The sequence below is a fragment of the Microtus oregoni genome, unplaced genomic scaffold (assembly GCF_018167655.1).
Source record: "Microtus oregoni isolate MIOR12 unplaced genomic scaffold, Mior012 000069F_ref0000032, whole genome shotgun sequence".
NCBI lineage: Eukaryota > Metazoa > Chordata > Mammalia > Rodentia > Cricetidae > Microtus > Microtus oregoni.
The window spans coordinates 4,654,660-4,680,909 of NW_024543976.1; the positions used below are offsets into that span (position 1 = coordinate 4,654,660).

The 26,250-nt window shown below is 43.0% G+C and overlaps 1 protein-coding gene across 1 annotated transcript; it reads left to right on the plus strand.

The window, feature by feature from the left end:
* On the plus strand, positions 1 to 26,250 carry LOC121440653 (small integral membrane protein 3). The gene is made up of 2 exons (XM_041641445.1): positions 1 to 363; positions 24,940 to 26,250. Exon 2 carries the CDS (start codon positions 24,947 to 24,949, stop codon positions 25,127 to 25,129), a length of 183 nt encoding a protein of 60 aa, XP_041497379.1. The 5' UTR covers positions 1 to 363; positions 24,940 to 24,946; the 3' UTR covers positions 25,130 to 26,250.

The following is a 26,250-nucleotide window of genomic DNA, read 5'->3' on the forward strand; positions in this document are numbered from 1 at the left end:
AGAGTATTGAGCCGGGGGAGCCACACAGTTCTTGAGTCTGTCCGGGTTCATTTCTTCACAGCAGTCCTGGGGAGGCTGGGAGGAGGAGCAGAGCACGCTTTGCGCTGAGGCTGGGGGCTCAGTCTTTCCGGGGCGGTCCCTAGCGGCTGTGCATTCCAGAGTCATCCGTGTGCGGCGCGCGGAGCTCTCAGAGCTCAGCACGCATCCCTGCCACTCCTGCGCGCTCCTGGACTCGGAGCCGTAGCACGTTCCCGGCTAGCAGGGCTGAGGTTCCAGAGTTGGGGTAGCTTGAAGCTGCTCGGGACCCGGAGAAGCACCGGTAGCTGCTATAAAGCCTAAACGCGGATCGGGATCGGATTGAGGGTGAGTGAGACCGAAAGATGTCTTTTGTTGTGGGGCTCCAGCTGAGCGGGGCTCTCCAGATTGGAGACTACCCTACGTAGCCCTTACCCCTTGCCGTCTCCTGCCTTGCTACATTGGAGTTTCTTTTTCCCCATCCTTGTCCTTTACCTCCGCTGTCAGCCACTTAGGTTCCAGCCACCTTCTGCCCATAGTCTTGGGCCTCTCAGCAGGCCGTGGTGAACCGCCGCTCACTCGCAGATGGACTTCTCTACGATTTCTCTACTTTTGCCTTTCCGTTCTCCCTCAGACTTCGCAGCTCCTGCCCTCCGGGCTGGGTGTCCCAGCTCAGCTCCGGTGTGCCTGAGCACAGCGCAGGGGTTGGGCATCCACAGAAACAACAGGTCATCAGAGTCCGGGATATCTGGAGCCGGCAGTTTGTCCTGAGGACTGCTGGCTTCTAACCTAGGTGCTGCCTCTCGTTACTTCATCATTGTCTCAATGAACTGTTCAGTCACAGTGGAATGGGGCAAATATCCTTTCAGACTAGAAATGAAAACACGGTGAAAGTATCTTGGAAAGGGACCCTTCTTCCACTTCTCCAGGTTATCTGTTGTTAGTTAGAACTTAGTTTCTGCCTTACTAGTTCCTTTGTACCCCTCAGCCCCTCTTCAGTTCTTTGTAGGGACAGCCCATCTGTCCTCGTTTCTGAGGCGTGCTCAGGACCTGGCACAGGGTCTGTTAGATAGTAAGTGCTCCGGGTAGTTCACCTAGTAAAGGATGGAAGGTGTGAACCATCAGAATCTGTGCAAATGTCAGGGAGTTTTCTGATCGAGCAGTCTGGATGGGCTTTTATGCAGCCGGTTTTTTTTTTTTTTCCTTTTTTTTTCTTCCGTGACTAGCAGAATCCTGTGGCTGGCAGTTCTCTGGTCTGTGGGCAGACAGTGAATACCAAATTACTCAAAGCCCAGGGCTGTTAGGGTAGAGCTGCTGTCATTCACCAATGAAAGATCACCAGAGCATCCGCTGTGATCTGCTGTGCCATTCAGGAGAGAAGTCGTCTGGGGGAGAACAAGGCCTCCCACAGTGGAATGGGAAGAGCATTTCTGGGGAGTAGGAGATCTCAGAGTTGCCATGACTGGGGCATTTCCCTTCTCTGTACCCAGTCTTCCTCATATGTAAAATAAGGAAGTAGAGTGGGACAGACGCCTATTTGTCTGTGCTAACCATAGCATGTGTTCTTTGGATTGTGTAAGACACTCACCACTGTCTGAATGCACGTAAGAAAGCCCAGCTGAGTTTTAGGCTATTACAGAATTCTGTGGTGAGAACTGAAAAAGCCACAGTGTTTCTCTGTTGCAGCCACCCTGGGGTTGTGAGTCACCCATAGGGTGACAAGTCAAGCTATCGGGAGTTCCTGAAGCTGACCCCTCAGAACCTCAGAATCGTAGGCTCTGTTGTACAAAAAGTCTGGGGATTCCCCCTCCTTCCTGTGGTGTAGCTAGACAACTCCGTGCAAAGCTGTGGCAAGGTGTCAGAGACACGAACTGAAGTGTAAACTCTGTGGCTGGGTCAGTTGCCGGTCCCCAGTGGGTGACATGACAAGGTGGTGAGGGGCCAAGCCAACTTCAGCTGCTTTCCCAACTGTGCTCTGATCTCGTCTTAAAACATGCTTCTGTTTCTTCCGTATGGATTAAAACATACAAATGAACTGGATGTCTCCAAAGAAACAGGATCTTTGCTTTGCTTGGCCTTACACTGGTTTTACTTCTATCACATTATAAAGATAGACACCAGTAAACTCCCCATTCCCATGGTTTATAGGAGTGTGGTGGTTTGAAGAGAATGACCTTCATAGGCTCATATATTTGAATACTTAGTCACCAGGGAGTTGAACTGTTTGCAAAGGATTAGAAGGATTAAGAGGATTGGAGTAGGTGTGGCCTTGTTGGAGGAAGTAGTGTGTCACTGGGAGTGGGCTTTGAGGTTGCAAACCCCCCCCCCCCAACCTGTGGATTACAATGTAAAGGCCTGCCTGCTTCCCACCATGGTGACTATGGACTAATCCTCTGAAACTGTAAGCCAGCCCCCAATTAAAAGCTTTCTTTCTTTCTTCTTCTGATACCCTAGCCCACCAGCCTGGCCACATATTCTGAATGATAATAGTACTTGATGTTGATTGGTGCCTCCTGTGATACAGGCATAATTCTGAGCGTTTACACGAACTGTTTCATCTAGTCTCTACTATAATCCTATTAGGGAAGGACTGCCATTTCTTCCACTTAATAAATGAGCGAACTAAGCTCTGGAGAAAATAACTCATCCATGGTCACACAGGAAGTCAGTGGCAGGGCACAGTGCGATGCTGATACAGTGGCTTCAGTATATAGCCTTCAAATTTCTCCAAACCCTGCAGAAACAGGGATCAAATCTTGTATAAGCTGCAGGATGACATGGGAGAGATTAAGTGAGAATTCATCAGCCATTATGCTTGTGGATCACCAGGGACCCCTAGATCCCTTAAAGTTCTTTTTAAAGGTAGAAGGTGAACCTCAAGAAGGACCAGGATGTTAAAGGCTAAGTGCAGGGTAGCCAGGAGACTGGGGGGGGGGGGCAGATGATACTTGCCTGCACATTAGATACTGGCAAGCCTGATTCAAACTGTATGCTTACAATTTTTGTTGTATATCGATATAGCTTCATTATCCATTGATTTGGATTCTGATTGCCTGACTGGATATGACTTGCTGGTGACCCGTTATAAATGGACTAGCAGAGGGAGGAGGAGAAAGGAGAAAAGCAAACTCCATACTTCCTGAATTAGTTTGAATCAATAATGACAAGTGCCTGGTAGGTGTTGCTACCTGTGACACCTGCTGCAGGCAGACATTGCTAATCAGCATGTTGTACTTCTCCTTCTCAGGTCCCCAAAACCTTAACTCAGTGGTGGGATTTCCTTTTTGTCCCAGACTTCATTTAATTGCTCTGAGGTGCTGCTAGCGATGTTGGAAGTGACAAAAGCCCTCTCTGTCCATCACCTTTGGAGATAGCCCGGGGCTTCTGAAATGATTACCCTTTGTTTCTCTAATTTTATTTTTTATTTATTTATTTTTATTTTTTATTTTTTATTTTTTTTTGATTTTTTGAGACAGGGTTTCTCTGTGGTTTTGGAGCCTGTCCTGGAACTAGCTCTTGTAGACCAGGCTGGTCTCGAACTCACAGAGATCCGCCTGCCTCTGCCTCCCGAGTGCTGGGATTAAAGGCGTGCGCCACCACCGCCCGGCTTTTAATTTTATTTTTAACATTTAAAAATTGCTGAAAGTTTCACATTGGGTTAAATAAAACTATTTTCATGCAAGTGTGCATTCTTTCCCACACTCACTATCCTGTCCTTACACCCCCCCCCCCCCCCCGTTTCCTTTGCTGTCTTAGGTAGCTTCGCTTCTGCTTTCATAGCCTCTGTGCACGTGTAATGTATAGAGTCTAGTATCCACACATGAGAGAAAACATGCAATTTTGTCTTTAAAATACTTAACTTTTTTATTTATATATGTGTCTTTGTGCGCTTATATGTGGGTACCTTGGAGCTGGAGTTATAGGTGGTTTTGAGCAGCCTGATGTGGGTGCTGGGAACTGAACTCAGGTCCTCTGCAAGAACAGTATAACAACAACAAAACCCCAACAGAACCCAAATCCTCCAAACCCAATTTATCAGACTTCAATTTGGCAGCTTTGAACACTTTTATTTTGGGAGCTCCACAGATTAGCATCTGTCTGGGTGGCATGAGAGTATGTATAATCAGACATCATAGAGTTGCCGTTCTCGAGACCGGAGGGTAGAAATGTTTCCTTCTTGGAGTTGTTGGCAGAATTCATTCCCTTTGGTTGTGGGCCCAAGGTTACCATTTTCTTTTGGGCTGTAAACAGAGGACCACCTTCTGCTCCTGATAGGTGTTGCAGTCTTTGGCTATCGGCTGCCTTCCTCATTCAGATCAGCAATGAATTAATCCTTCCCACAGCCTTTTAACCTGGTAGTTTCCAACCTGTGGGTTGCGAACCCAGGATGACTGACCCTTTCACAGGGGTCATGGAAATAACAAATATTTACATTACAGTTCATAACAGTAGCAAAAATACAGTTATGAAGTAACAATGAAAATAATTTTATGGTTAGGGGTCACCACAGCATGAACTGTATTGAAGGGTCACAGCATTAGGGAGGCTGAGTACCACCCCTTCTCTAACCTTCCACTTGAGTTTTAGAGGTTCCTGTGGTGGGCTGGATCTATCTGGATATTCCAGGGTGCTCTCCCTGTAGAAGCACCCTTAACATGAACCACATCTGAAAACTTTTACCTGTGTTCTCTTGGTCTTACCCTGCAAGTCACGATTCCTTTCCAAAGGGACCAAGACATGGATATCTTTTGGGGCCATTTTTTTCTGCAGGCCACACATGTGAAGCAATCTTTGGGAGAGTGGCTGGTTTACTATTATGGGAAGGCAGAGGCTTAGCACCTTCATTCTGTGCTCTGTGGCTGTGCGAGAGTCTCTGCATCTGTGGGAAGTCTCCTTTGTCAGCTAGCACACAGTATTGAAACCACTGGTGAGCAATGATGGATGGTACTGCCTTAAACAGGATGCTGTGGATTTGGCCTGTGTTTTCTCTTCTGCTGGCTTGCTGCTGGTTTCTGAAACTGTGTGCCTGGCCAGTCAAACGCCGTCTACAGGCAGTCTCAAAGGGCTCTGGCTGCTTTTCTGGTGTCTGAAATAAATAGCCTGTGTTTTTCCATTTTCTAGCCACAGAGGAGCAGAAACTCAAGCAATGAACAAGTCTGTATCCATTAGGAATTTCAGAGAAGTAAAATCAGTCAGGGTGAGATGAGAACAGAGTGTCCCTTCAGTATCTTGGGACATTAGAGAAAGGTTTCTGATTTGATTCATATCCCATTTTTGATATCTTGTCTGCCGTGTTCCTTTCTTCTTTTGGCCCATTTATTTGGAATACATTTCCCTTGTGAAATGATTATGCCAGGCTGGCAAAGGTTTGAGGCTGTTATACAATGGGAAGGGAGCTGCCATTTCCAAGACTTAATGGGTGGCCAGAATGTCCTCATGCTGTACATGGCATCAGGAGCTCCTCTTTGCCCAGCCTCCCTGTTCTTTTCTGAGAGCGGAGAACAGCTCACACTGTGGGTACTCTCCAGCTGCACCTACCCACTGTTATAAATGGAATTAAACTGGAATTTATGCTCATCAGTCCAAGCATATCAACAAGAGGAAATCCTAGAGGACTTGATTCTAAAAGACCAATCCTGTGTTGGGTATAGTGTGAACTAGGAGAGAAAGGAGCCCCCTGTAATCCTTGAATTCACAGAGCCCAGAAAGTGGTGAAATCAGAGGCTGAATTTTATTCTGGAGACAGTTCAACGTTGATGGTTATTGAGACTTCTGCAGGAGTCAGGGTTATTTCTCGACCCCTCTGCTAATTCCACGGATTGAGGCCAAATGTGATATGTCCAGCATTCTCATTCTAGTCTCTCTTCTGTCTTCCATTATTGGTACTGTGATGTGCTGGGTCCTGTGGTGGACACTGAAGATGAGGCAATAGACAAAACACAGGGCTTCCATTCTCACAGGCTTTCATTTGAGGGGATCAAAGGAATTAGGCTATAGAAGCCCTGATTAAGATACCCTTGTAATACATAAACTAGGTTTAGTGGCACTTGCCTGCAATCCTAGCACTAAGTAGGCAGAAGGATGACCTTGAAAAAGGCCAGTGAGTTTAAGACCAGTGAGTTTAAGTCTTAAGACCAGGCTATGTGAGACCCTGTCTCACAAAAACAACACAAGGCTTCTGGGATGGTTCATTGGTTAAATGAGCTTGTTGGGCATGCCTTGCAGTCTGAGTTCAGTGCCTGGAACCAGCATAAGGTGGAAGGAGAGAACAGAGTCCACCAAGTTTTTCTGTGATCTCCATGTGATCACCAAGGCACAATACCCCATATGTGTGCGCACACACAAAACTACCAGCCAACCAAACAGCCTCTCCAGAAGTTGTGTGAAGAAAATAAAACATAACGAGGTACAAGAGTGGCCGGTGGATGTAAGTGGTATTTTAATAAAGTAAGTCTAGAAAAAAACTCCAGGGCATTTCCATAGAAACCAGTATTGAGCATTCTAAGAAGAGAGGAATGAGACCGCAAGTGGGTTAAGTTGGTGGGTCTCAGGCATTTGGTGCTTTAGGCTGAAGGCAGTGGTGGTAAACCTCCTGGTAGCTGGGTTGCTTTCTCCATTTTAGACACTGCATTCTTCCATTACAATCTCAACTTTGATAGAGGATAGAGCCATAGAGGTCTTGTAAGAGGCATGATCTGTTGCCTCAGAATAAATGGTTGGGAAAAAAATTTCCAATCAAATGGACCTAAGAAACAAGCTGGTGTAAGGTATCCTAATATCTAACAAAATAGACTTTAAACTAAAATCAATCAAAAGAGACAAAGAAGGACATTTCATATTAGTCACAGGAAGAATCCATAAAGAGGAAATCTTAATACTGATCATCTATGCCCCAAATACAAGGGCACCCTTATATGTAAAAGAAACATTTCTAAAGCTAAATACATTAAAGCCCACACACTAATAATGGGAGACTTCAACACTCTTACCACTGGACAGGTCAGTCAGACAAAAAAATGAACAGAGAAGTAAGGGAACTAATAGATGTTATGACTCAAATGGACTCAACGGACATCTATAGACTATTCCATCCAAATAGAAAATAATATACCTTCTTCTCAGCACCTCATGGAATCTTCTCAAAAATTGACCACATACTCAGTAACAAAACAAACCTCAGCAGATACAAAAAAAAATTGAAATAACCCCATGTACCTTATCAGATCACTGTGGCTTAAAACTAGAATTCAACAGCAATACAAATCCAGAGACCCCACAAATACATGGAAATTAAACAATGCTCAGCTGAATCATCAATGGGTCAAGGAAAAAATAAAGGGAGAAATTAAAGACTTCCTAAAATTCAATGAAAATGACCACACCACATACCCAAATTTATGGGACACAATAAAAGCTGTATTAAGAGGAAAGTTCAAGCAATAAATGCCTACATAAAGAAGCTGGAAAAATCCCACACTAGTAAATTAACAGAACATTTGAAAACTTTAGAACAAAAAGAAGCAAACTCACCCAAAAGAACTAGATAGCAGGAAATCAACAAAATAGAAACAAAGAAAACAACACAAGAATCAATGAGACAAAGAGTTGGTTCTTCGAGAAAATCAACAAAATAGACAAACCTTTATCCAAACTAACCAAAAGGCAGAGAGAGAATATCCAAATTAACAAAATCAGAAATGAAAAGGGACATAACAACAGACAAGGAGGAAATACAGAGAATCATTAGGTCATATTTCAAAAACCTGTACTCCACAAAATTGGAAAACTTAAAGGAAATGGTCAACTTTCTGGATAAATATCACTTACCATAATTAAATCAAGACCAGATAAGCAAGTTAAACAGACATATAACTGCTGAAGAAATAGAAACAGTCATCAAAAGTCTCCCCAACCAAAAAAAGCCCAGGACCAGATCGTTTCAGCTCAGAATTATACAAGATTTTCAAAGAAAAACTAATATCAATACTCCTCAAATTGTTCCACACAATAGAAACAAGGAACATTGCCAAACTCTTTTTATGAGGCTACAATTATCCTGATACCCAAACCACATAAAGACATTACTAAGAAAGAGAATTACAGACCAATCTCACCCAAGAACATTGATGCAAAAGTACTAAATAAAATACTGGCAAATTGAATCCAAGAATACCTCATAGAAGAGAAAGTGGGAAGTACACTTGAACGCATTGGTACAGGAGACCACTTCCTAAATATAACCCCAGTAGCACAGACTCTGAGAGAAACAATAAATAAATGGGACCTCCTGAAATGAGAAGCTTCTGTAAAGCAAAGGACAGGTCAACAAGACAAAACGACAGCTTACAGGATGGGAATAGATCTTCACTAACGACACACCAGACAGAGGTCTGATCCTCAAAATATACAAAGAACTCAAGAAACTGGTCATCAAAAGAACAAATAATCCAATAAAAATATGGAGTACGGACCTAAACAGAGAAATTACATTGCTGATGGGAATGCAATCTGGTACATCCCCTTTGGATATCAGTGTGGAGCTATTTCAGAAAATTAGAAAACAATCTTCCTCAAGACCCAGCAATACCACTTTTGGGTATATATCCAAAGGATGCTCAATTGTGCCACACGGACATGTACTCATCTATGTTCATAGCAGCATTGTTTGTCATAGCCAGAACCTGGAAACAACCTAAATGCCCTTTGATCAAAGAATGGATAAGGAAAATGTGGTATATTTACACAATGGAGTACTACACAGCAGAAAAGCATAATGGCATCTTGAAATTTGCAGACAAGTGGATGGAGCTAGAAAACAATTTTTAGGGAGGTAACCCAGACCCAGAAAGACAATTATCACATGTACTCACTCATAGTTGGTTTTTAAACATAAAGCAAAGAAAACCAGCCTACAAATCACAATCCCAGAGAACCTAGACAACAATGAGGACACTAAGAGAGACATACATGGATCTAATCTACATGGAAGTAGAAAAAGACAAGATCTCCTGAGTAAATTGGGAGCATGGGGACCTTGGGAGAGGGTTTAAGTGGAGGGGAGAGGCAGGGAGGGGAACAGAGAAAAATGTAGAGCTCAATAAAAATTAATAAGAGGCATGATACTGGCAAATCATTGTAGTGGTTTTCTGGTTCCCTGCCTTTATGGTTTCCTTTCTGTTTTGTTGTGTGTTTTTTTTTTTTTCTTTTGAGACAGGGTCTCTCTATATAGCCCTTTCTGTCCTGGGACTCACTGTTATAGACCACGTTAACCACAGACTCACATAGATCCACCTGCGTCTGCCTTCCAAGTGCTGGGGTTTAAGGCATGTGCTACCATGCCTGGCCGTGATTCACTTTCTGGAAGATATTTGGAGTCACACATCTTCAGACACCCATAGTGCCCATGACTCAGAGCTGCTCCTCTCTGCCCTGTGTCTGGTGTAGAAGCAGCCGCCCCACTATCTGCTCAGACTGCTGGCAGAGCTGGATAAGGGCCACATCTGCAGGATGCCACCTGCCCCTATCTGCCTTTTCTCCTGCTGTGGGGTAATTAGGCTTGCCTGCTAACAGGAAGTCATTTCTTTTATTGCCTCCTTCCTCAGTAGGGCCTTGTGGTAAAACCAGTTGGATGACCACTGGCAACCTCTTAAACCCTAATTCTTCCCTTCAGTTCTGGTATGGAGGGTGAGCTGCTTCAGAGGAAGGTCAAAGCTTGGGATAGACCATGAAAGGCTACCGAAGTTATCACTGTGGTTGCCTCCACTGGATTCAGGTCAGTTTAGACTACCAATGCCTCCTAGTTGTTAGGGCTGCTGACCTCGTTTTAAAGAGTGTCGACCCTCCCCTCATGTTCATTTAATCGATTAAATTCTATGGTACTGTGCACTGCTCTACTAATGACACAGAGACTAATTAATTATGAAACCTTGGCCTTTAGCTTAGGTTTGTTCTCGACTAGTCTTATAACTCAAACCAACCTGTTTCTATAATCTCTATTAATCCAAGTTCTGCCATAATATTAGTATTTTAAAAACCTTTATTTTATTCTGCATGTCCGACTTGCTCTGTGTCTCTCTGGTACTTACATCTTCCTGACTAATTGCTCCTGCCTAACTATTTGACATTCAGCTCTTTATTAAACCGACCAGAAGGTGCCTTTCACACAGTGTGATCAAATATCCCACAACAAACTGCAGTGCTATTTTAGGCCCACTAGTTCATTTGACTCCCACAGGTGTTATGCCTCGCCCCCTTCTGCAAGTGGTACTCATACTGAGAGAGGCTAAGCCTTTGCTGAAGCTGCCAGGACTCCGCGTGTCCCAGCACAGCCTACAGCTCAGCACTTTGGAGCTTTGTAATCTGCTCTGCTCAGCCCACTTCCCTTCTTTCCTTTCTCTTGACTCTCCACCTGTCCTTCCAACCCATATAAAAATCCCTTGCCTGTAGTCCTCTTTTTCTTAGGCCGAGTGGAAGGATGAGGGTCACTGCCTTTTTGTTCTTGGAGTCTCTCTGTGGCTTCCCTGTATTCTCGTGTGAAGATGACATGAAGTAGTGCATCCCAGGCACCATCACCTTGTTATAAGTGTGTGTGTGTGTGTGTGTGTGCATGCGCAATTGTGTGTTTGCTATGGGGTGTGCATGTGCGGAGATCAGAGAACAACTTTGTCATTTCTTTTCTTTCACCTTTATGTGGGTTCCATGGATTGAACTCAGGTTACCAGGTTTGTGTGGCAAATGACTTTACCTGATGAGCCATCTTGCCACCCTCATCTTGTTTTGTTGAGACAGCATCTCTCGATGGCCTGGAACTTGCTCAATAGGCTACGCTGACTGGAACCAGCCCCAGGCATCTTCTTGCCAACATCTCCAAAGCAATGGGAGTGCAAGCAAGTGCCACCATGCTTGGTTTTTTTTCTGAGTACTGGGGATTGAACTTGGGTCTTCATGCTTATGAAACAAGTACTTTACTTATTAAACTATTTCTCAGTCTGCTTTATTTCTTAGTTGCAGTACTAGAATTGAATCCAGGGTCTAATATGCTAAGCAGGTCCTCTACCACTGACCTACACCCCCAGTCTGATAATGAACTTTTTTTTTTGAGATTGGGTCTTACTGTGTTTTCCTGGCTGGCCTGAGACTCACAGAGATTCACCCACCTTTTCCATTTAACTGGGGGTTAAAGGTGTGTCTCAAATATGCCCAACTTGTCGGCTTGCCTCCTTAAGGGCCAAACCTTTTATTTGTTGATATATCTAGCCATACTCCCTTGTCTCTAGTGGTAGTCAGAGTGCCATCTCTATTTATCTAGTCAGATTGAATGACTACCAACTTCATCGTTGGACCAGAGAAGTAGGTCAGCTTATTAACTCTGTCAGTTGATTTAAAAAATTTTTGGTTTGGATAATCATCTGTCTTAGAAGGCTTTATATTGGTAAAATATTCAAGGCTGTATTGGTTGTAAAAGAGGTTTATTGGGATCACTGCCCTAGAGGTTTGAGAGCATGACACTGGCTTCTGATGAGGGCTTTATGGTGACACATGACTCATGGTAAAGGAGAAACAGAGATGTATGTACCAAGAGGCTAATAAAGAAGCATGTGACATGACCTTGCTATGTAATAACCTGGTTTCATGGCAAGAACTCACTCTGTAACACTGGCCTTATCACTCAAAGGTGGTCTCCCGTGACCTTATTTATTATATGCCCCCAGGCAGTACCACCCCTCAGTGCTGTTCCACTGAGAAACCTTGGGAGGCAGACTACATCTGAACCACAGCACCATTTGTGGTCTTTGTTAATAAAGTAGAATTTCTTTCCAAGTCTAGGATGCTAACAGACTTTAGCTGAAGGAGGGGAAGATGTTTGCTTAGGTTAATGTTACAGACAGGAATTTCCAATCATGATAAGAGTTATTATTTGTAGAGTTCTTACTTTGTGAGAGCAGTATTATGTGCTGTGTGTGATTATCTCAGATAATTCTCTTAATCCTGAGGCAGATACTTTCCCCCCATATTTGGTTTTGTTTTCAGCTAAGTAAATAGAAGCATGAGGAAGTTCAATTAGTGTACTTTAAGGTTGCTTAGCCAGAAGGTAGTGGGCCTGCATTTCAAACACAAGCTTCCTGGCCTCAGAGTCTGGGTTTTTAACATTCATCTGTAGTGTAAAAATAAAGAAAAGGGTCTTTCTATATTCCCTTTGGTTGTTAAAGTATTCCCTCACTTGGAAGAGTTCCCATAGCTTCATCTAAATAGAAAATCTTGTGACTTTGTTCAGTTCGAATGTTTATTCAATATCTACTGAGTAGCGGGAATTTTATTTATTTTTTTTGAGAATGTTTTGCTATGTAGCTTTGACTATCCTGGAACTGGAACTTGCTAAATACACAAGACTGACTTGAACTTTCTATAATCTTCCTGCTTTTGCCACTGAGTGCTGAAATTACAAGCATGAATAACCAGGCTGGGCCCATTTAATTTCTTCAGCTATTATTTTGCCCTGTGTGCAATGGATGATAGGTTATATGTTTCATACGGTGTGGTTTCTAAAGTCTATGCACATGTCTAGAACCCAGTCATTTCGTTTCTAGAGAACAATCTGGTGGATGTAGTATTACCATATTGTTTATATGGTATATTGGATATATAACAGATTATTGCAAACTTGGTGTTGATAAGCAGCAAATTTATTATCTTAGCTTCAATAGGTTAGTAATCCAAGCTGTCTTTGGTGACCTTCTGCTGTAGAAATAGTGCTTTGCTTCAGAGAAATCCTGAATCTTCTTACAATCTTTCCACTTGCTCTGTGCTCTTCTTTGACCTTAGGAGTAGGGGTGGCACTGTAGATGTATCAGTGGAGGCTGGGAACTCTATGGTTACTTATTCTCTTCATTTTTACCAATTGTAGCTCTCTGTAATAGTTCCCCCCCCCCCTTTTTCTTTCAAAAAACAGCTTCTTTGATGAGGGTAAGAGTTCAACTTATCTGTGAGTATAAGGATTAATATTTAGAATATAGTTAGAGATTTCATTGGTTAGGAAAATGGCAGAGTTGTTGGTCAGGGGAATCCAGTAGATTCCCCAAACAATATAGGCTATGGCCATTGCCCAGAACTTGAAAATAAGAACCTGTTACTAAATACACCACATGCTTTGGACACAGGATTTTGAGGAATTGAACTGGAACCGACCTGGAAGCCTTTTTCCTGAGGGTTAGTTCTCATAGGATCTGAAAGTGCTATGCAAACTGCCAAGAGAGAAAAACAGTCGATAATTCTACCCAGCTATAAAGTTCATGAACCACAACAGTGACCATCATGACACAATATCCCCAAGGGGAGGTATATGCTAGAGAGATGGCTCAGCAGTTAAAAGTTCTTACTGTTCCTCTAGTGGACCTGATCTTTGTTCCCAGCACTTCCATGGTAGCTTATAATTTCAATTCCAGGAGATATGATGCCCTCTTCTGGTCTCTGTGTGCACCTGGCATGCACTTGGTACTCATACATACACATAAAATTAAATCTATCTATCTATCTATCTATCTATCTATCTATCTACCTATCTATCTCCCCAGTGGTGTAATATGTAATAGTGGCACTTTTATCTTGGGGGTAACCAACAGTATCTAATTAGATTTAAGAATCATTCATTAGGAAGGAATCTGTGCCTTGTAACTTAGCCAACTATCCATGGCTGGAGAGGTCATAGGCTCTAGAGGAGAGCCTCCTCTTGGTGGTTGTCCTAAACCCTCTTTTTAAAGGGCTTCTTATTGACTGTATTAAGCTCACTGTGATAATTTTATTAGCCCCAAGTTCTCTAGAGCCTTACTTAAATGAAAATGAATAACCTTCAAGGTTTACCTATTTATTGTCTTCATTAACTTTATTTGCATCTGGGACTAAAGCCAAAGGACTGAAATAGCAAGGACAGGATTGCATTCATCAGTGATGTGATGGAACCTTAGGTCACATTGCTGCGTCATTGGGATGCTCTTAGGAGATAGAATTTGTGGAGATCAATTTAGAATTCTCTTTGGGATGACTACCTTGTAGCAACATCCTATTTATATATATTGTATTTTCTTGTTTTCTAATGCAATTATTCAGTTATTTTCCCTCTCCTTCCTGCCTTCCCCCTTTTCTTTTTCCTTTTTCCTTCTGATCCTCCTTCCCCTCTTGTTTCTGTGCTAGGGATAGAACCTAGGCTCCATGTAGACCAGCCACTCCACAGCTGAGCAGTGCCCTAGCCTCATTTTCCTCTTTGAAATGATATATTATAGAAAGCTAATAACTTAAGACATCTGTCCCGTAGCTATTTAAAAAATATCTTGGGGAGCTGGAGAGATGGCTCAGAGTTTAAGAGCATTGCCTGCTCTTCCAAAGGTCCTGAGTTCAATTCCCAGCAACCACATGGTGGCTCACAACCATCTGTAATGGGGTCTGGTGCCCTCTTCTGGCGTGCAGGCAGACACACAGACAGAATATTGTATACATAATAAATAAATAAATAAATATTTAAAAAATACCTTGGTTTTATCATTGATTGAGAAAGCTGTGTTATAACCTCCCACTCTATGAATTTGGCTATTTCTCCTTAAAATTCTGAGATTATGTACATAGAAATTAAAAATCATTTTATCTTTATGGATTTGCCATCCTGCTTTTTGCCTGGAAGTCTACTTTGTCTGATAATACATATGAACTTTGATTTTTCTGACACTGTTTGGGGAAGAGAAAAATGAAGTAGTGTCTCCCAATATACTTAAATTTCCTTAATGGCTGCTCCAAGGATGGCATTTATTCTTGAGTAAAGCCAAGTCTACTATTGTTTTTCTTTTTTTCTTTCCCAGACAGTGTCAGAAAATCAAAGTACATTACTTTGGTTTCTTTTGCTGTTCATTATTGCTGTTGAATATTTTATTTCTGTATTTTTGTCTGGAAATATCTTGCTTCACCATAAGTCATGGGAGTCATGTCTTTTCACCTGTTTAAACACCCACTATTTCTAAGTGTTGTTTCTATTACAAAGCTGGCAACCAGTCAACTGTTTCTCATTTGACGGTAACTTCTTATTTTTCTTTATTTTTGAATTTCAGCAGATTCTCTGTAACACACTTTATTTTACTTGTCTTCATAGGGTCTCAGGAGCTTTAGTTCGTGAACTGATGTCTTTCCTCAGCCTTATTGTTTATTCCAGCCTTGTTTCTGTACATCTCCCCCCACCCCCATCTCCAGTTATTTGTGCTTTGTAGTCTTTGTATCTTATCACAGTGACCCGAGTGTGTCCTGAGTCACTTACTGGCTTGGTGTTTGTGGTCCATCCTTTGTTTTTTCTCTGCTCCATTTTAAGTAATTTTCCCTGATGATGAATCTTCAGTCACCTCTTTAACTGTGTGTGTGTTGCTGCCTTTTCGTTCCTAACAGTGTATTAGGTCCAGTATTCCGATATGGAAATCTAGTAAGTTCTTTCTCTTTCATATTCTCCGGCAAACTTACAATCTTGAATTTTTTTAAAGAACATAGTAATGAGTAGTGTTAGTGTGTCTCATGGAGCCCAGGCTGGCCTGAACATACACGATAAAACTACTCTTGAACACTTGCCCCTCCTGCCTTGTCTCTCAAGTGCTGGGTTATAGGCACGCCACCACACCTGACCTGGCTCTCTGTTTTCTCTTGTTTTGATAGTTTTGTGTGTGCTATACTGTCTCTTTTGCATTCCTGGTCATTTTGGTTTTATACTGTACATGGTATGTTAATGACAACCTGAAACTCAGCATGTTTGATGCTCTTGCCTCCAAGAAGACACATTTTCTTGGGTCAGGTACCTGGAGATGCTTGAAATCCAGATTTGCAGGAATTTGATTTTAGGGACTTGGCTAACTCAAAGAGGCCATGGTGTACTGGGAGACCTGGTGTACTTCCAACGCATAAGTAGCACTGAGTGCTCTAGTTCCAATTCCAAGGCCCATTCCCCCTGTCCATCTCGGCAGTCTTGGCTCCCTTACCCTCTTGCATCTGCCAGAAGCACTGCTCGGTCTCCATTTTCCATGAGGGAAAACGCTGCCCCTAATTGCCAAGCTTGCCCTCTTTGCTTTCTGACCTTTCCCAGATGGTCTCCTTGTAATGCTTCATTATTTGTTTGTTTTTGCTCCCCTGCCTTTCTAGTTGTGTCTAGATAAAGGATTGGTTCATTGTTTGCTTTACCATCATCAGAACTGGAACTCTGGATAGTTTGAGGTTGCACGTATCTTCACTCTCTACATCTGAATAGACCTTTGGTCAGAAACAGGAAGAATCTGCCCTGCACTGGGAAGAGAGCGGTGGGGCTGACATGGGCCAGCTTGTAAGCTGGGCAGTGCTGGCTTATACCACTGGGCCATGCCAGCTTGTGTGCTAGGCTGTGTGGATTCTGAAAGGAGCTTTAGTGCAATGGTGACTACAGGAGTGGGGACCAATGTGGGGATTCTGCTGTCTTCTAAGTGTGTTGATCCTAATTGCACATTTTGGAACTACAGAAATAATCCCAGGATGAGTGTGGGGACCTACTGGACCTACTGTGAGTCGGATGTCAGCCAGAACTCCATTAATCACCCGACCTCCATAAGCCAAGCCCCAACTTTCAAAGGAAGGCCATTTGCTTCTTGGGGTCTCCTGGAATCAGTGTTAATTCTGAAACAGTATCCAGCAGACCCCGGAAAGTCTGTTTCCTTCCCCCCTGTGTACAGTTACCCTTGTAAGAGGCTGTAGATCCCTCTGTAGAAGGACTGGAGAAAGGCTAGCTGTAAAACTTCTAGGTATTTTAGCAAAATCCTTCATACTTCAGAGCTTCGAGACCCCTTCTGGTTAACTTCTGCTTTCCACAGCAGGAACCAGATACATCCTGTACAGGATTGTTGGGGAGGTTTTGTGAACATATGGGGCCAGGTTAGATAAAACTCAATATTTGCATTCACTAAGCAAATACAAACACTATATAAACTTGCTACAGTATTTTTTTAAACAAATACAATTTGTTACACAAGTATAAGGTTTATGATTATATGTTTGAGAAGTCTGAAGGGAAACCTCACCTCTATGCTTCTTGGGGGCAAAAGAATCACAGAGTAATTAATTAATTAATTATTTCAAAGGCAGCATTTAAAAATAAATTTTATTTTTTGTGTTTTACCCGTACATATGTCTGTGCCCCACATTAGTACTTGGTGCCTGTGGAGGCCAGAAGAGGGCGTCAGATCCCCTAGAACTGGAGTTACAGATGATTGTAAGATGCCATGCTGGGTGCTGGGAATTGAACCTGAGTCCTCCGCAGGAATAGCCAAAGCTGTTTTTTAAAAAAAATGTTTTTATCTTGTCCATTTTAAACTAAAGGAAAAAAGCCATATGACAGTCAACATCTGAGAAATTTTAATTTATGAAAATTAGGTCACTTAAATATGTTATGTGATGATATTAGTTGAGCACATTGATCTTGTCTTTTGTCAAAGAACTTGGCTGCTTAAGAAAATAGTTCTGCTGGGCTCTTGTAGACCAGGCTGGCCTTGAACTCACAGAGATCCACCTGTCTTTGCCTCCCGAGTGCTGGGATTAAAGGTGTGCGCCATCACCGCCTGGCTAAGAAAATGTTTTTTTCATACAATATACTTTGACCACTATTTCCCTTCTTTCATCTCCTCCCACCCAATCAGCTCCATGCCTTCTTTCTCTCTGTACAAAATAAACAAGAGAAACTACATTTTTTTTTAAAAAGCTGTAAGTTACTCTTGTTAATGAACACAAAATTCAGTAGTTATTTTGAGATTATTGACTTTCAGTAAATTGGCTAAATCAATTCAGTCCTCCTACCATCCCCCACCTAGGAGCTGCAGGCCTGGGGAGGAGTTAGGCCATTTCCTCCTCCTTCTCCTCTTCTTCCTTCCCTCCCCGCTCCTTCTCTCTGTCTGTCAGTTTGTGTTAGTGTGTCTGTGTGATGTTGTATGTATTGCATGCATGTGATGTGCACACATGTGCATGTGAGGCTGGAGAAGGATGCCAAATCATCTGCTCTGTTCCTCTGCACCTTATTCCCTGAGACAGGATCATTAATTGAATTTAGAGCTAGGACGGCAGCTGGCAAGTTCCAGTAATTGCCCTCTGTCTGCTTCCCACAGCGCTGTGATTGTAGTTGTGTGCATTGCCTTGCTTGACTTTTTATTCTTAAATATAACCTGTTGAGTTCATATAATGCTAATGTTACCACACGTGTGTTTTCAGAGCTGACTTTTTGGTACTGGACAACTAATTGGTGTTCTCTTCCCTTCCCAACTTTCCTCAGTTGCCTGTAGTCCTCTGTGTAGTGTTAAGGCTCTGTGGGCCTTCCCTGTCCAGTTTGGCATATCCATTGATTGATGTCATCCTTGTTCAGCTCACTTCTGGGCTGGTATGTTGGTTAGACTCAATGAATATAGCTTCTGATGTTACTAGGAGGCACATCTCACAGCAAACTCTCTGATCTCCTGGCTCTTAGTTTTCCTGCCCCCTTCCACATATTGAGCCTTGGATATGGGAATGTGTTGTAGATGTCTTCATAAATCTTAAATCCATTTCTTTGTTCTACATGTTCTTCCCACAGTGCATTTAATTTTAACTACTTATACATTGGCAAAAGATGGTAAATGGGAAATTCCCTTTAAATATTCTCTTAGAGGACACAGTTTACTTTATTGCACATGCACCCAAATCAGTTCAGGCTGGATCACCCCTCCTGCTTTCTTACCTAGATGTATTGGGAATACGTTTGACTGCATATTGTCCAAGGGGGAAACTTATCCCATTGTCCAGTGTGTGTATAGCTCGATGCAGGTAGAGTCCTAGGCTGAAAACAGGTTGTCAGGTGCATTTTTGCAGAAGGGTGCACATAGTAAGTGCAGGCAAGGGTCTCAGACTACCAAATACGTTATTAGAAGAGCGCTATGTGCAGTCAGCTCCAGTCTCTGTGCTTGTCCATTTCACCCCCTTCTGAGTTTCTGAGACAGGCTTTCGTGTTTCCTAGGCTGACTTTGAACTTCTAATCCTCCAGCCTCTGCCTTCAGTGCAGGCATTGTAGTTGTGTGCCACTGTGCCTGGCTGGTAATACAGCTCTGGAATGCATGTTGAAGTTTATTGTTCAATCATGAGGTAAATCAAGTGTGCTAGTTCAAAATGACAGAGGTTCAGACTGACTGCTGTTTACTGCCTGTAGTCATAGAAACTTCATATTTTTATCAATGGTAGGATTAAAATTATGACGTAAATGGTTGGGGCCAAATTCCAACATGAACAGTTAATCAGAAATTACAAGCAGTTTGTCTGTGAAGTCAGTGATAAGGAGGTTGATTTATTACTATTCATTAGATGTGCCAAGATACACGTTTTTATGTAGTGATAAGGGACCGATGCACCCGGTTGTTAAAATGAGGCCAAACAGAAGCCAGCCGCAGAGGCTGAGGGCCCTGCTTTTCTTCAAGTTTTTAAACCATGAAATCAAAGATGCTGATGTTTAGTTCCTATTCAGGGGACAAATTTTTCCTTGCATTGTATTTGGAGCTTGTTACCTGGGAAGAAACAGCCTGCTGAAGGACAGAGAAGAGTGAAATGTAGACAGAGCTGACCCTGAGGTTCAGGGAGAACATGGCAGAGTTTTTATTAGAAGGAGAAAAGCCTTTAATTTTAGAACATGTAAATTTTGTGTTTTTTTTTAGTATCGCTTTTTTTGTTTTTTATTTATTTATTTTGTTGTTGTTTTTTTTGAGAGAGGTTTTTTTTTTTTTTCTTCTGTGTAGCCCTGGCTATCCTGGAACTTGCTCTGTAGATCAGGCTGGCCTCGAACTCACAGAGATCTGTCTGCCTCTACCTTCCGAGTGCTGGAGTTAAAGTCCTGTGCCAATACTGCTTGGCTAGAATCCCCTTTAATTTATATTGTGTTTATGTGCTTAGGGTCTCAAGGATATTTATTCAACCTTTCAGAGTGGACAGAAACTCAAGTTGCTCATCCTCTGTCTTCTATTGAAGCGTTTTCTCTGTTCTGTTTCCACCCTTCAGTTTTCTTTTTGTTTGTTTTGAGACAGTGTTTCATGTGACCCAGGCTTCTAATTCACTTGCCTGGTAAGACAAGGGACTTCTGACCCTCCTGTCTTCCCCTCCGAGACTGCAGGTATCTCCTCGGTACCCAGTTTATGCTGGGGTCAAACAGGGCTTTACTCTCACAAGGCAGGGACTCCCGCAGAGCCACATCTCCCACCCACACTCTGAGTTTTAAAAATACTTTCATTTGTGTTGGGGAGAAGGTTCATTGGCTAAATAAAGTGCTTGCCATAGAAGTGTGAGGATCTGAGTTCAGATCCCTAGCGCCTAGGCAAAATTGTTGGTGTGGTATTACATGTGTGTAATCCCAGAGCCAAGAGGTGGAGCCAGGAGGATCTGGGAGCCTATTGGCCAGACCGTCTAGTCAAAATTGTGAGCTCCAATTTTAGTGAGAGACCTTGTTTTAAAAAATAAGATGGAGATGGAGAGAAGATGTATGACATGGACCTCTCGCCTCCCCACCGCCTCCCCACATACATGTGTGCTTTTACTCGGATGTACACAAATCCCATAACCCATTCATTTGCACCAGAACAGTGCCTGGATAGTCTTGGATGCGGGTTATAACAAGTGTTTATTTACACTTCTTGCTTGCTTAGTTTTGTAGGAGCAGGGGTATGATGAGAATATGTGTTTAACTGAGGGTATAATATCAGGCATGGTTTCTCCGCTGTGGAGTGGGATTCAATGCTTACTTCAGAAGGGTAGGAGCGAAAGTGCCGAAGGCCTCCTACTTCACACGTTCTGTGAAACTGGACTGACTCAAGCTTTCATGTCCATGATTTCTTAGTGTGGATGAGCCCCAAAGCCTGTTTTACTGTAAATGACAGGTTTTGCTTATGAAAGATCTGTCAGGGAAGTTGTGTTCCCGGCATCTGAAGTTCCAGAGACTGTTTGATGTTAATGGACTTCCTGGAAGACTTTTGTGGGGTTCCTCAGGCCTGAGGCAGGCTAGCTGTTGATGCAATCAGGAGACCACAGAGAGATTTCTCCCGCCCCCTTGGTCCTGAACAGTTTGTGTCTGCTGTGAGTCAAGCTTCTGTGTCTTTGACTTTGGAGAAAGTGGCAACATCGCTAGGGCTGAGTCAAGCAGCTTATGCCTCTCCCTTCTCTGCAGGCCCTGGCCTGGTGCTGGGCCCCCTGCCAGAGGCTCCCATCATCAAGTCTGAGCAGCCTGGCTGCAGGGCACACAGGCACCGATTATTAAGCCTTAGTGCTAGAAAGGCCTAAGGCTCCTGAGACTGTTGAGTCCAGGGCCTCCCAAACCTGGCTGTGTATTCACATCACCTGGGGAACAGGACAAGCTGTCTCCATCGTTCTTGAATCTTTCTGTAAGTCAAGGTCGAGGCTCAGGAAGCAGTGTTCTTGTTGTTGTTTTATCTGAAAGTGATTCTTACTTCTTATAGTGTATAAAATTTGATGACTCTTGATCATCTCAAATCTTAATTTTATTTAAAAATTATAGATATAGTTATCCTTTTCAATACAGAAAACCTTAAAGAACTTCCCCTCCAATTCTATTTTCCCCTCTACTCAGTCAAGATAAAGAGATTATAATAATGCTCATGTTTAGAAAATTCAAGTGGCCTATTAGCACAAAAAATGAGAAGCAAAAGCATCTTGAATTGTTGGTGAACTCTACCGGAAGGTGATGACTATTAACCCTTTCTTTGGATGGATTACTCTTGCAGATATTTTCCACGGTTGTGTCCTTACTTTCCTATCTACTCAATCCACAAAATCCGAACTGAAGGAATCATCTTATACACACTATCTTGTACTTCATTTGTCCTTTTTTCCCCACTTAAATTACTTTGGTGGGGACTGAGGATGTAGCTCAGTAGGCCAAGTGTTTGCCTAGCAAGTCTGAAACCCCGGGTTTGTTCTCTAGCACGGCATAAATTGAGCATCGTGCACACCTGTGAGCCCAGCACTTGGGAGGTGGAGGCAAGAGGATCAGAAGTTCATGGTCATCTTTGGCTACATAGTAGGTTCAAGGCAGCCTAGGTCACTGAGAGACCTCATTTTAAGAAAATATTGGCAACAGGTCAGGGTGGGTGGAGCTGGATAGATGACTCAGCAGTTAAGAGCACTTGTTGCTCTTATAGAGGACCTGGGTTTGATTTCCCCAGCATCCACGTGGTGGCTCACAAATGCCTATAACTCCAGTTCAGGGGATCCTGCTCTGTCTTCTGACCTCCGTGGGCACAGCACACAGGTGGTACACAGACATACATGTAACCAGAACAGTCATACATATAAAATTAAAAATCTTAAAAAAAATATTTTGGAGTTCACCAATGTCAGATTATTACACCCCTCCTTCCTTATCTCTTTCTTTTTCCTTCTTTTCCAACCCCTCTCTCAAATAATTTTTCTATGTTGCTTAGGCTGGCTTCACACTTGGGTTCCTCTTGTGTCTCTCTCCAAAACACTGAGTTACAGGCCTGTGCTTACATGCCCAGCTGTCAAGGGCTCCACTTCAAAGCACCACCGTTGAATTAACTTCTTCCTGCTGAATATCTTGAAATGGAGATTAGATTAAACAGGGATGCATGGAGGACACACCCAATCTATATCTAAACCACAGCATATGGATATTTCTTGTTTATCTTATTATTAGTGAACAGTTTAATTGTTTCCATCGCTACAGCAGAGAATGCAGAAACGTGCTTGTATGTATATGTTGGGTACTCTACTGGTCCTGGGCGTGATGGCTACTAACTCAGAGTGCTAACAGAGGCACTGAATCAAAGGCATTAGGAAAGAAAAGCTGGTGGTTAGGGAAAGGAAATAAGAATTGGGAATTTTATTGGAACCTAGGGTCATAGATGTTAGATTAGATGGGCTATAGGAGTTATGCCAGCCTCATGTTGCCTGAACACAGAATGTACTACATTGTGGGTCTTGAGCTGTGCAGTGAGGTGACCTGAGGAGTCATAGTCAACTCACTGGAGGAAAAACGGGGGTGCTGTAGGTTCCTTAATATATTTCTGTGCACATGCTAGACTTTATTTTGTTTTTATTGCGATATATAATCATACATAATAATAGGTTTAATTATTGTATTCTCATATATATGTATAATCTGTTTTGATCACATTTCTTATTCTCTTGTTTCCCTCTTGCTTTCTTTGATCCTCTTCCTAACTAACCCCTATTTTCTACATTCATGTCTTTAAGAAAAAATAAAAACATGCTTATTTTGTCTGTGTGTGTGTGCACTTGAGGACACCATTTATGTGGGTCAGATGACAACTTAGGTGACTCATTTCTCTCCTTCCATTGTGTGAATCCCAAGGACTGAACTCAGATGGTCAGGGGTGAGGGGAAGTTTCTTTACCTGCTGAGCCACCCCACCACGCCCCTCTATTTTCAGTGACCCATCGAGCTTCATTGCAGCTGTTTTGGGGACATGGGTGGAAATTAATGGCCACACCACTGGAGAAAGTGTTTTTCCTGCAGCCATTGGCTGCCCAGTGATTCTCTAGGAAGGGGGGGACTCCATGAACTCCCACTCAAACATGGCAGGGTGTTGATGGGCCCAGTGTTGTGCATATAATGACATTATGAGTGAGAGGGCCGCTGGGTGGTGGTGGCTCACGCCTTTAATCCCAGCACTCGAGAGGCAGAGGCAGGCGGATCTCTGTGAGTTTGAGGCCAGCCTAGTCTAGAAGAGCTAGACCCCGACTCGGAAACCAGGTTGCGCACTGGTAGCTGGAACTGAGTGGTTGCGGTGATTATGGATACGCACTTTGCCATCTGCACCACAGAGCTTGGTGTGCCACCTTTCTTGCTTGTGTTTCTCCGTCACCATGTTGCTGTCAATAATTTTAAGAAGCAGGAATGGAAGTGGTCTTTTTCCTGCCCCAGGGTTCCAGAACATAGTACACTAGCTTCTGTCAAGATAGAGGCTGTGCGGGGCCACAGTATGCAAATCCAGGGGTCACCTAGATCTTTCCTTAAGGAATATCTTGCTTTCCTTAACCCTGTAGAACCCAAAGATGCCTTGAATAAGGCCCAGTATAGGGTCTTTCTTTTCTACTTCCCACCCAATTAAAAAATATGGCTATGTATTTAAAAAAAAAACCCACCCTAATGCAAGATGGATAACACCTGAGGAATGACATCATACATGTTCATGTGCATTTGTACACTCATGTTCCCTCACACCCCCAAAAGAATAAGCAATGGGACACAGAGCAAAAATAGTGAATTATCATTTTATGGACGAGGGAAACAGAGTGGTAGTTTAAACAATAAGCATAAAAAAATCCTTATCTATCTGAGTTTATTTTGTAGGCCTACTTTATGACATCTACATGGTTTGATTTCCATTTTAAATCAATGGAATATGGGAATCCTGGTAATAACTGAAGATAAACACTAAGAAACATTAAATGAACAGTTATTGGACTCCCTCTTCATTGGATTGGTGGTTAATGGGATATAGTGAGTTAATAGATACAAAGTGACCTGCTTAATGGGCAGGAAAGATAACTGTGGTTAAGAGCACTTGCTGCTCTTGCAGAGGACACAGAATACCGGTCAGGCAGCTCATAACCACTTATAGCTCCAGCTGCAGGGAACCTGACATCATCTTTTGGTATCTGCAGGCAACCGTATGATTGTAGAAGTGTGCACTTATATGCACACTCACATGTAATAAAATATTAAGAAGAGTTCTTGATAATAGGACGCCCCAGCAAATGATGCCATTATCACCACTAATGATTGATCACAGTAACTCTGACTCCTGGAGATCTCCTTCCTAGGAGGAAGGCAGGGAGAGGGTGCACACAACTGACTCTCCTTTCCTGTCCATTCCAGGGCCAACATGGATGCGATCAGCCAGTCACCTGTGGATGTCCTGCTTCCCAAGCACATCCTGGATATCTGGGCCATTGTCCTCATCATCCTGGCTACCGTTGTCATCATGACCTCCTTGTTTCTGTGCCCGGCCACTGCAGTCATCATCTATCGAATGCGGACTCATCCGGTTCTCAATGGGGCTGTCTGAGACCCTTGAGAGTGGGATGGCACGTGATAAGGACACAAGTCTCCTCCAGACTGTTCTCAGAAAGACTCAGGAGTTGGACTTGCATTTTAGTTTTGATTCTGCAGTTGGCCAACAGTGTGGATTTGATCAAGGGACCTAACTCTGTGGGTACCAGGCTCCTTAGCTTTCAACTAGGGGTCATGATCCTTCCGTCCTACTTCACAGGGTTGAGAACCATGTGACTTAGCGGAGGTGACAGCTGTTTGTAAGCAGTGAAGCCACACAGATGTTGTACCGTGCGATAAGATGCTTTGAAGAACCAAAGACCCTTGGAGCTGCTGACGGTGCAGGAGGGGAGGGAGACTGGGAAAGAGCAGCTTTGGCCAGTCCGTGCCTCTACACGCCAAACGATGCAAAGTGTACCCCATCCTCAGCAAACCAAACTTTTTTCATTTTGTGACACTTCTTCCATTTTTCTCAGTTGGGGAGAGGGAGCTAGTATGGCGGGGGAAAGAGATGAGCACAAGTTTCAAAAACCTCTCTGCCAGTTTCTGCCCTGTGTAACAGGAAGGAGAGCTTTGCCTTAATTTAACAATGCCAAAAGAGGTGACGTGATGACCTGCTTTCTGCATCGAGCCTCACGTCTGTTAGCTTTGCCACTCAAGCAGTGTTGGAAGTGCAGGGTGGCTGAGTTTTCTGCCCAGCATTCCAGCCCCTTTATGTATCACACAGTAGAGAATTTTCCTCTGTCTGAACTTTGTTATCGTTAGCTTCATGTTTTTGTTAATTTCTTATGTCAATGGAGAACATAGGGCCATGCTCTGCCACTGAGCTACGTCCCCAGGCCTTGTAGCTCCAGCAGCCGTCTAAAGTACTTATTATTTTACGAGATTTCCCAGGACTCTTGAACCTGACTCAAAACAGCGATGGTTATTTTAGATGCTATGGTTTATATTTATATGGAGATATTTCTAGACCATTAAAACTTGCCCTTTGATACCCAAGTCAGGGGCATCTTGGGATTTGTTGTTATGTAAGAAGATAGCATAGATATTAGGATGTTATTGTGTCAAATGATGCTTACTTTGATTTTACTTCATTGGTGTATTCATCCATTTTCCAATAAAGTGCCTCACTGAGCA

Coding starts and splice junctions, on each gene's coding strand:
- LOC121440653 (XM_041641445.1), top strand. CDS start 24,947: ATGGATGCGATCAGCCAGTCACCTGTGGATGTCCTGCTTCCCAAGCAC.